Source organism: Lampris incognitus, chromosome 3, assembly GCF_029633865.1.
Source record: "Lampris incognitus isolate fLamInc1 chromosome 3, fLamInc1.hap2, whole genome shotgun sequence".
NCBI classification, from domain to species: Eukaryota; Metazoa; Chordata; class Actinopteri; order Lampriformes; family Lampridae; genus Lampris; species Lampris incognitus.
Window position 1 is genome coordinate 47,798,921 of NC_079213.1, and position 12,552 is coordinate 47,811,472.

General features: G+C 37.6%; 1 protein-coding gene across 1 annotated transcript; it reads left to right on the forward strand.

Annotated features, from left to right (window-relative positions):
* Nucleotides 1–178: 178 nt before the first annotated feature.
* On the forward strand, nucleotides 179–7,785 carry LOC130109751 (serine/threonine-protein kinase B-raf-like; the record flags this gene model as incomplete). The annotated part of the gene is made up of 5 exons (XM_056276736.1): nucleotides 179–292; nucleotides 727–858; nucleotides 1,027–1,161; nucleotides 2,119–2,272; nucleotides 7,307–7,785. Coding segments are annotated over 5 exons (555 nt in total), but the record flags the coding sequence as incomplete, so codon positions are not given.
* Between the last annotated feature and the right edge of the window lie 4,767 nt (nucleotides 7,786–12,552).

The window sequence follows — 12,552 nt, forward strand, 5'->3', positions numbered from 1 at the left end:
TGGGACACCTGTATCAGGTCGGAACTGGGCTCTACATCTTAAACTAAAAAGCCTTAGTGTTTAACAAGATGATATCTGATACTTAGTCAGGACTTTCACTCATGGCTGAGAAAAAGTCCTGACAGACTTCTACTAGAACGACAGATGATTCCTTTGACTTTCACCCCTCCCAGATATTTTCCTCCATGAGGACCTGACAGTGAAAATAGGTGACTTTGGCCTGGCCACAGTGAAGTCCCGCTGGAGCGGCTCCCACCAGTTTGAACAGCTGTCTGGCTCCATCCTGTGGATGGTGAGTGGATTCAATGAGCACAGCCTGAAGCGGGTGGCGTCCTGCAACGTGTGGAATATCTTCACCAGTGTCAGAAGAACAGAGGGCCACGGACGGCAGTCGGTTGTAGTATTTAGACAGATCTGCAACTTTTTGGATTGAGCCTGTTTAAATCCCTTTGAATCCAAGAGCTCATCCCTGCAGTTTCTCTCTGCCCTTTAATTTTTTTGTTGACTAGGAAAGATCCATTTTGATGTCGAGTGATTATCAGGAAAACTTGCTCAGACAATAAGGGCACAATCTTGCACATTCAAATTGAAGTGTAATTTGAGTTTAGGGAGATGATTAATATGGACAGACATCTTGCCACCTTTGGTGTTGTAGAGTTATTTTAGGTGTGTGGTTCTTCTGACTGATGAGCTTGACTCTCCTTGGCTTTCGGTGTCTACCCACAGGCCCCAGAGGTGATAAGACTGCAGGACAAGAATCCCTACAGCTTTCAGTCTGATGTCTATGCCTTTGGTATCGTGCTGTATGAACTCATGTCAGGAGCGCTACCTTACTCTAACATTAACAACAGAGATCAGGTAAAAGGCATTTCAATAACCCACTGACTAAAACACAGGTGTTTCACAACCTGCATAAATGCTACATACAGATATAGTTTGTGCACCATATACAGCACATTATTTTTGTGGTTAGAAACCAGATTCACCATCCTGGCATGTCCCTACCCTCCCACACCCCTTCCCTAGATTATATTCATGGTGGGTCGAGGTTACTTATCTCCTGACCTGAGCAAGGTTCGCAGCAACTGTCCTAAGGCCATGAAGAGACTGATGGCCGACTGCCTGAAGAAGAAGAGAGAGGAGCGACCACTCTTTCCTCAGGTGACAATGCCAGAAGGTTACAGATGGCTGATGTTCTACTAATTGGGGCAATAAAGACCGTACCAGAGGGTTTAGATGATCACAGTTAAGTATTTGAAAGTTAAATTACGTGGGGATAACCGGTTCAAATCCCCGTGTTACCTCCGGCTTGGTCGGGCGTCCCTACAGTCACAATTGGCCGTGTCTGCGGTTGGGAAGCCGGATGTGCGTATGTGTCCTTGTCGCTGCACTAGCGCCTCCTGTGGTCGGTCGGGGCGCCTATTCAGGAAAGGAGGGGAACTGGGGGGAATAGCGTGATCCTCCGGCGCGCTACCGCCCCTTGGTGAAACTCCTCACTGTCAGGTGAGAAGAAGCGGCCGGTGACTCCACATGTACCAGAGGGGACGTGTGTTGGTCTGCAGCCCTCCCGGGATCGGCAGAGGAGGTGGAGCAGAGACCGGGACGGTTCGGAAAATAGGGTAATTGGCCGGATACAACTGGGGAGTAAAGGGGGGAGGGGTTAAATTAGTATTTCTAACATATTGAACTTACAAAAACTATCTCAACTGTCCTCTTATGGTAAACCGAACCCGTGTGAGACTCAGAATCCAAAGCAAAAAGTCAGAATGACTGTAGATGAAAATGATATGGGACCAGTACTGCAGGACTTCATGATGAGATCCGTCTCATCATGGTTCATGTGAGGTGGTCCGGTTAAATATAGATTGAACTCATTTTGCTTTTTAGGATATGTCTTTTACTGTTTCTTCTTTCTTTGTCCTCATACAAACAAGCATGGCTCTGCCACCAGAGGGGCTCCGAGTCTTATGAATATAAATCAAAAGCTGATTTCAGACATGGAACATTTAGAGGATTACTGTTCTTTCATGAAGGCCTTACACAGCGGTGTGTCTCATTTGTGTTATAATGATGACAACAGTGACATGACGCTGTGGTGTGTATTCCATCTTCTTTCAGATACTGGCATCCATCGAGCTGCTGGCTCGCTCTTTACCCAAAATCCACCGCAGCGCCTCTGAGCCCTCATTGAACAGGGCTGGTTTTCAGACTGAAGACTTCAGCTTGTACGCATGCGCCTCCCCCAAAACCCCAATACAGGCCGGGGGGTATGGTGAGTTAATAATATCCTGACATACTTCTATATGCACCAAGTAAAGCCGCTGTAATGTGTTAGATAGTAATATAACCAGTACAAATGGTAAGCTAGTAATATAACCAGTACAAATATTAAGCTAGTAATATAACCAGTAAAAATGGTAAACTAGTAATATAACCAGTACAATATGTTAAGCTAGTAACATAACCAGTACAATTGCTAAGCTAGTAATATAACCAGTACAATATGTTAAGGCAGCAATATAACCAGTACAATATGTTAAGCTAGTAATATAACCAGTACAATATGTTAAGCTATTAATATAACCAGTACACTATGTTAAACTAGTAATATAACCAGTACAATATGTTAAGGCAGTAATATAACCAGTATAATATGTTAAGCTAGTAATATAAACAGTACAATATGTTAAGCTAGTAATATAACCAGTAAAATATGTTAAGCAACTAATATAACCAGTACAAAATGTTAAGCTAGTAATATAACCAGTACAATATGTTAAGCTAGTAATATAACCAGTACAATATGTTAAGCTAGTAATATAACCAGTACAATATGTTAAGCTAGTAATATAACCAGTACAATATGTTAAGCTACTAATATAACCAGTACAATATGTTAAGCTACTAATATAACATGTAAAAATGTTAAGCTAGTAATATAACCAGTACAATATGTTAAGCTAGTAATATAACCAGTACACTATGTTAAACTACTAATATAACCAGTACAATATGTTAAGGCAGTAATATAACCAGTATAACATGTTAAGCTAGTAATATAAACAGTACAATATGTTAAGCTAGTAATATAACCAGTAAAATATGTTAAGCAACTAATATAACCAGTACAAAATGTTAAGCTAGTAATATAACCAGTACAATATGTTAAGCTAGTACTATAACCAGTACAATATGTTAAGCTCGTAATATAACCAGTACAATATGTTAAGGCAGTAATATAACCAGTACAATATGTTAAGCTAGTAATATAACCAGTACAATATGTGAAGCTAGTAATATAACCAGTACAATACGTTAAGATAGTAATATAACCAGTACAACATGTTAAGCTAGTAAGATAACCAGTATAATATGTTAAGCTAGTAATATAACACGTACAATATGTTAAGCTAGTAATATAAACAGTATAATATGTTAAGGTAGTACTATAACCAGTACAATATGTTAAGCTAGTAATATAACCAGTACAATATGTTAAGGCAGTAACATAACCAGTACAAATGTTAAGCTACTAACAGCACAATATGTAAAGCTACTAATATAACCAGTACAATATGTTAAGCTAGTAATATAACCAGTACAAATGTTAAGCTAGTAATATAACGAGTACAATATGTTAAGGCAGTAATATAACCAGTAAAATATGTTAAGCTAGTAATATAACCAGTACAATATGTTAACGCAGTAACATAACCAGTACAATATGTAAAGCTAGTAATATAAACAGTACAAATGTTAAGCTAGTAATATAAGCAGTACAATATGTGAAGCTAGTAATATAACCAGTACAATACGTTAAGATAGTAATATAACCAGTACAATATGTTAAGCTAGTAATATAACCAGTACAATATGTTAAGCTAGTAAGATAACCAGTATAATATGTTAAGCTAGTAATATAACCAGTACAATATGTTAAGCTAGTAATATAAACAGTATAATATGTTAAGCTAGTAATATAACCAGTACAATATGTTAAGGTAGTACTATAACCAGTACAATATGTTAAGCTCGTAATATAACCAGTACAATATGTTAAGGCAGTAATATAACCAGTACAATATGTTAAGCTAGTAATATAACCAGTACAATATGTGAAGCTAGTAATATAACCAGTACAATACGTTAAGATAGTAATATAACCAGTACAATATGCTAAGCTAGTAAGATAACCAGTATAATATGTTAAGCTAGTAATATAACACGTACAATATGTTAAGCTAGTAATATAAACAGTATAATATGTTAAGGTAGTACTATAACCAGTACAATATGTTAAGCTAGTAATATAACCAGTACAATATGTTAAGGCAGTAACATAACCAGTACAAATGTTAAGCTACTAACAGCACAATATGTAAAGCTACTAATATAACCAGTACAATATGTTAAGCTAGTAATATAACCAGTACAAATGTTAAGCTAGTAATATAACGAGTACAATATGTTAAGGCAGTAATATAACCAGTAAAATATGTTAAGCTAGTAATATAACCAGTACAATATGTTAAGCTAGTAATATAACCAGTACAATATGTTAAGGCAGTAATATAACCAGTACAAATGTTAAGCTACTAACAGCACAATATGTAAAGCTACTAATATAACCAGTACAATATGTTAAGCTAGTAATATAACCAGTACAAATGTTAAGCTAGTAATATAACGAGTACAATATGTTAAGGCAGTAATATAACCAGTAAAATATGTTAAGCTAGTAATATAACCAGTACAATATGTTAACGCAGTAACATAACCAGTACAATATGTTAAGCTCGTAATATAACCAGTACAATAGGTTAAGGCAGTAATATAACCAGTACAATATGTTAAGCTAGTAATATAAGCAGTACAATATGTTAAGCTAGTAATATAACGAGTACAATATGTTAAGGCAGTAATATAACCAGTAAAATATGTTAAGCTAGTAATATAACCAGTACAATATGTTAACGCAGTAACATAACCAGTACAATATGTTAAGCTCGTAATATAACCAGTACAATAGGTCAAGGCAGTAATATAACCAGTACAATATGTTAAGCTAGTAATATAAGCAGTACAATATGTTAAGCTAGTAATATAACCAGTACAATACGTTAAGATAGTAATATAACCAGTACAATATGTTAAGCCAGTAATATAACCAGTACAATATGTTAAGCTAGTAAGATAACCAGTATAATATGTTAAGCTAGTAATATAACCAGTACAATATGTTAAGCTAGTAATATAAACAGTATAATATGTTAAGCTAGTAATATAACCAGTACAATATGTTAAGGTAGTACTATAACCAGTACAATATATTAAGGCAGTAATATAACCAGTACAAATGTTAAGCTACTAACAGCACAATATGTAAAGCTACAAATATAACCAGTACAATATGTTAAGCTAGTAATATAACCAGTACAAATGTTAAGCTAGTAATATAACCAGTACAATATGTTAAGGCAGTATTATAACCAGTAAAATATGTTAAGCTAGTAATATAACCAGTACAATATGTTAACGCAGTAACATAACCAGTACAATATGTAAAGCTAGTAATATAACAGTACAAATGTTAAGCTAGTAATATAACCAGTACAATATGTTAAGCTAGTAATATAACCAGTACAATATTTTAAGGCAGTAATATAACCAGTACAATATGTAAAGCTAGTAATATAACCAGTACAAATGTTAAGCTAGTAATATAACCAGTACAATATGTTAAGCTAGTAATATAACCAGTACAATATGTTAAGGCAGTAATATAACCAGTGTAATATCTTGGGTAGTATTATAGTAATATAATAACTAGTGTAATATGTCAGATAGTAACATAACCAGTGTAATGTTGGATATTAATATAACCAGTGTAATATGTTAGGTAGTATTATAGTAGTATAACCAGTGTAATATGACATATAGTAATATATTAATATAAACAGTGTAATATGTTAGATAGTACTATAGTAATATAACCAGTGTTAATGTCAGATTGTAGTATCACCATTGCAGTATGTTAGATAGTAATATGTTAATATCACCTGTGTAATATGTTAGATATTACTATAGTAATATAACCAGTGTAAATGTCAGATAGTATTATAACTGGTGTATTATGCCATATAGTAATATAATATAGTAATATAGTAATATAACCAGGGTAATATGTCAGTAATATAACCAGTGTAAATGTCAGATAGAATTATAACTGGTGTATTATGCCATATAGTAATATAGTAGAGTAATATAGTAATATAACCAGGGTAATATGTCAGTAATATAACCAGTGTAAATGTCAGATAGTATCATAACTGGTGTATTGTGCCATATTGTAATATAGTAGAGTAATATAGTAATATAATCAGGATAATATGTCAGTAATATAACCAGTGTAAATGTCAGATAGTATTATAACTGATGTATTATGCCATATAGTAATATAGTAGAGTAATATAGTAATATAACCAGGGTAATATGTCAGTAATTTAACCAGTGTAAATGTCAGATAGTATTATAACTTGTGTATTATGCCAAATAGTAATATAGTAGAGTAATATAGTAATATATCCAGGGTAATATGTCAGTAATATAACCAGTGTAAATGTCAGATAGTATTATAACTTGTGTATGATGCCAAATAGTAATATAGTAGAGTAATATAACCAGTGTAAATGTCAGATAGTATTATAACTTGTGTAGGATGCCAAATAGTAATATAGTAGAGTAATATAACCAGTGTAAATGTCAGATAGTATTATAACTGGTGTATTATACCATATAGTAATATAGTAGAGTAATATAGTAATATAACCAGGGTAATATGTCAGTAATATAACCAGTGTAAATGTCAGATAGTATTATAACTGGTGTATTATACCATATAGTAATATAGTAGAGTAATATAGTAATATAACCAGGGTAATATGTCAGTAATATAACCAGTGTAAATGTCAGATAGTATTATAACTGGTGTATTATGCCATAGAGTAATACAGTAGAGTAATATAGTAATATAACCAGGGTAAATATCAGACATTAATATAGCCTGATAGTAGTGTTTGATAAGCAGGACAGTGAGACTCGTAGCATAAGGATTCAATCTCATCATTCTCTGACAATGCTGAATTGCCTGAGAAGAGAAAGACAAAATAGTTCACAATAAATAAAACACTTCCACACCTCCCTTAGTAGAGCTGTTTGACTCAAACTCTAACCTGCATTTAAAATAGTAATTAACAGCCATCAGGGCTCGCTTACTGATCCCCCCTTCATCTCTGTTTCTTCACAGGGGAGTTTTCATTCAAATAAGTGCTGCAGATTCATCTCTTGTCACTTCTCCTAAGTATTGTGTTCCTACGGTGGGTTCATCCATTATTAAAAACAAAAAAGTAGTCTCAAATATTTTACTGTTTTATCCTTCAAGAATGCAGCCTCAGTGGAGTCCTTTTGACAAAGTTCTCTGGTGGGTGAACTGCAATGCCAACAAACAAAACCCAATCAAATTTTAAAAGACCCCCCCCCAAAAAAAACAACAACAACAAACAACAAAGCAAAACATGAATAACAAAAAGGAAACACACAAAGAGAAAACAACAAATATATCCAAAACCAAACCAGTCTTGAGGAGGAGATGGTGCTAACCATCTCAGGTGTTAACCAGAAGCATAGTCTGCCTGCTGGAACGAAAAGGGAGGTGGAGGTTCAGCAAAATCAAGCTACTTGGCAGCACTTCCCAGACGGAGAGGGGATGATTATTTGGACAGGCCGCTGGAACCCCTTTTTAGCAAAAGGGGATTGGGGAGAGTTGCTCTCCGTCCCTTGCTGCTCATTGGCTGCATAAGACTGAGGCAGGGCCAGTCCACGTGAAGAGCCAGAGGTCACTGGGGAGAATCACAATGGAAGATGACGTGAAAGATGCTACATGTCCTCATTACCTGGAATGGAACTGCCGATGATCTGAGCTTTTTGTCATCCGTTTCATTTGAAGAGAAGATTGTAGCTATTTTGTGAGCATTTGAGGAGAAAACATGACTCCCTGTGAACTGCGAGCCACAGATTCATCCACTTGCCCCGTGCAGCACAGGAATAAACATATCTGATGTTTTACCCAGAGCCGTTTCCATTTTAATGCGTGAACTCCACGCTAGCCAAACTACAGTACTGTATTTTGCGTCTCATTCGCTTCAGCCAAATTTTACATCTGTGATGAAAGAACAACCTTTCCATGTCGGCTGAGAGATGCACTTGAACAATACTGCACCTTCTCCAAGAGCATGTTCATTTGAAATCCTGCCGTTCTTTTCATAGACTTGAAATAAAGTCTTGATCAGGTCTGTTGCTCTGCAGAGCGGTGTCTGAGGGGAAGGAAAATGTGTTCCCATGTAAGACCATGAATTGTGTTTCCACATTCCATTTGTGGATCCTGATCTAAGCGAAGCTTCATGGAGAGGTGACTTTGGATCCCAGCTGCTATCCCAGGGTTTATATGACAGTGTTGCCATGAGTAGTGTTGACTGACTTGTGTATTCTGACCCTGGCTTCATGAGCTGACTTGTTACATGGCATCTTCGGTCTCATCACTCATACAACGCTTCCTCTTTGCTTTTCCTTCTGAGCCACAAAAGCCTCAACTTCAGATTTTCTTGGTGACACCATGTGCATGTTTTCTCATCAGTGTTTTTTTTCTTTTCTTTTCTGCTTGTTGCTTTAATGTTGCACACAACTTGAAATGGCAAAGCTGATTGTTGCACCTGCTAACTAAAAGGCTGCAATACCAACTAAAAAGATCTTTATCTTTTAGGGAATTATGTCTTTCTTAGAAGTTGGAAATGTTCTTTCAATCACAGTTTATATAGACACATACTACATACACCTCTACTTTTTCATTCCAGTGTATGTCAACGGTTGTAGGTATTTTACAGGTTACTGTTATTTTATTGTCCTTGTTTGGCTATTTTCTGTTGACAGGCAGGCCTGCAGATATTGACTTATTTATGTGAATTTTGTTTGATTGGCTTTTGTTTCTAAAAGCCCTTTATTTTAAGCTATTAATCCTTTTTTCAATGCTTGTTTAGTCTTTGTTATGTGTACTTGCACTTTGTAGAAATGGATCAAAGCAAATGAGCAACTTGCCTTTTTTATTGAAGAATAAATTGTGACACAATGCCATACCGAGTTGATGATCCAAAATTCAATTTCCATCTGCATGACTCATCTGCAGGGGCTGAAGTCAGTTCTTCTACCTGAAAGGCCGAGGTGCAGAACAAGTAACATCCATGTCAGATGTCAGGGTTCCACTCTCTTCTTGTAAAGCCTTCTGCAGCCTGAACTTCATTTACAATGTTATACAAATGTTCTGGTAAATGGACGTTGTTGTCCAACCCAGAGGCCTGGCTCTGAAAGCAGTACATTGTTGAAGTAGTTCTTATTCATCAAGAATACTCCTCTTATTTCTGTCACAAATTCCCATCAGCAGTCCTGTTTTGTTAAACGTTACTAAATGCCAAATCTGTCTGGTCCCATTATAATACATTTTTATTCACTTCCCGGTACTTTTGTGTGATCCCACACAGTCATGCAGATAGCTACCAGTGGCTGTATATCTCTGCAGGAGTCTGGTGTTGCACATTATGAAATTGGTCTGCCAGGTGACTGCTTCAAGTTTAGGATTGTAGGGACTCGGCAAAGAAAAGTAATGCCTGTACAAGCGCGGTACTTGATTTTTTTGACTGATTTTGTTAAAAGCATTTTTCCATTGAACTGCAGGAGTCAACAAAGACCTGCGATCACTAACGGTCTCTTCTATGAGCACCACCAACTATCACTCTTAAATTACTTCTGGTCCACTTCTTGAACTTTCAAACCATGTTCAAACTTTTGCACCTTTTGGGTTTGGTTTTCCTCTTCTTCGTCCATCGTTCCCCCCATTTCCCACTGCCTGCACCTTAAACCCAACAGTGATACAATCCCTTTTAAAACAGAACCATCGTTTAAAACAAAATGAAAAAAAAAGATTTACCTGTAAATAGCTGTACAAAGGAAATACTTTCAGTTTGCTAGGAGGCATGGAGACTACGAACGAAACAAGATATAAAATGCTAAAAACTAGAAGACAAAGATTAAAATACGTTTTGATAGGCAGACTTCTGAGAAAAAACCTTTCAATGTAAAATATTCAAGGCTGTATTATAAGGAGAAAGAGCTTAATGTATTTGTTGTGAATATGAAAAACCAATATATTAAAGTGCATGAAAACTACTGTTTGTGTGATCATTTAATTGTCTTTTTCATACAGCGAATTAAATGTTTCTCGCACTATTCAATGTATTATTTCGCAATTTCTAATCATTGCTTACTTTTGGAGGCTTGGTTAAAATGCCTGTACCATTTGTTGTTTGTTATTGCCTTCAACACATTTTCTCGCCAAGAGAAGCATTATTCCATCAAAACGCCACCTTTAAAAAGCACCTAGTCCACTAGTCTGCAACCACACAAAGCCTCGAATTAGAAGGTTTCTCGCCCTGTTCACTACGTCCTTTCCCCGTTTCCAGTCCACTTGTAGCGGGGACAGAGGATCCGGACGCAGGCCGCGGAGAAGGCTGGGCAGCAACAAGCTCTAATGAAGTAGAGCAAAAGACAGTCAGAACAGACAACTCTGAACAAGGCATCCGGCATCCGGCCACCCAAAGCATCACCGTGTGTGTGTGCGCGTCTGTGTCTGTGAGTGATGATGCGACAAGGGGCCATGACAACCACGCACACGCGCACGCACACACACACACACACACGCGCGCGCATGGAAGCAGGGCCGCTGCTAGCCATTTGGGTGCCCTAGGCGTAATTGCTTTGTGGTGCCCCCCCCCCCGTCGCGTGGTGGTACACAAACTACCAGCCACACCCCCACCCCCACAAACCCCCCAGGGAAAGAAAAAACAACACCACATACTTGTATACATATTTGCATTGATAAGAAAATATGGCACAGAAATATTTGAAAGTGCAATCTTATTCAGTAAATACAAACAAAGAAATATATGTAATTATCAATGTTGCAACTGTGGTTAAAGCTAAATAAATATAAATAAATACAAATAAGAAAAACACAACTGTTCAAGTACTCACACAAAGCCGAAGAAAAGTTACACAACTTCACGAACACTGCAAAAGACAGTATACACTCACTGGCCACTTTATTAGGTACACCTTGCTAGTACCAGGTTGGACCCCCTTTTGCCTTCAGAACTGCCTTAATCCTTCGTGGCATAGATTCAACAAGGTACTGAAAACATTCCTCAGAGAGTTTGGTCCATATTGACATGATAGCATCACGCAGTTGCTGCAGATTTGTCGGCTGCACATCCATGATGCGAATCTCCCGGTCCACCACATCCCAAAGGTGCTCTATTGGATTGAGATCTGGTGACTGTGGAGGCCATTTGAGTACAGTGAACTCATTGTCATGTTCAAGAAACCAGTCTGAGATGATTCGAGCTTTATGACATGGCGCGTTATCCTGCTGGAAGTAGCCATCAGAAGATGGGAACACTGTGGTCATAAAGGGATGGACATGGTCAGCAACAATACTCAGGTAGGCTGTGGCGTTGACACGATGCTCAATTGGTACTAAGGGGCCCAAAGTGTGCCAACAAAATATCCCCCACACCATTACACCACCACCACCAGCCTGAACCGTTGATACAAGGCAGGATGGATCCATGCGTTCATGTTGTTGACGCCAAATTCTGACCCTACCATCCGAATGTCGCAGCAGAAATCGAGACTCATCAGACCAGGCAACGTTTTTCCAATATTCTATTGTCCAATTTTGGTGAGCCTGTGCGAATGGTAGCCTCAGTTTCCTGTTCTTAGCTGACAGGAGTGGCACCCGGTGTGGTCTTCTGCTGCTGTAGCCCATCTGCCTCAAGGTTCGACGTGTTGTGCGTTCAGAGATGCTCTTCTGCATACCTCGGTTGTAATGAGTGGTTATTTGAGTTACTGTTGCCTTTCTATCAGCTCGAACCAGTCTGGCCATTCTCCTCTGACCTCTGGCATCAACAAGGCATTTTTGCCCACAGAACTGCCGCTCACTGGATATTTTCTCTTTTTCGGACCATTCTCTGTAAACCCTAGAGATGGTTGTGCGTGAAAATCCCAGTAGATCAGCAGTTTCTGAAATACTCAGACCAGCCCGTCTGGCACCAACAGCCATGCCACGTTCAAAGTCACTTAAATCACCTTTCTTCCCCATTCTGATGCTCGGTTTGAACTGCAGCAGATGGTCTTGACCATGTCTACATGCCTAAATGCATTGAGTTGCTGCCATGTGATTGGCTGATTAGAAATTTGCGTTAACGAGCAGTTGGACAGGTGTGCCTAATAAAGTGGCCGGTGAGTGTATATTGCATTACAGAACATGCATTTCCAGCAGTTGCAGGAAGCTCTTCACAAACTTTGTAAAGTCAGTATATACTGCACTATAGAACAGTTAAGACAACAACAGCAACAACAATAACAACACACACACTCACACACACA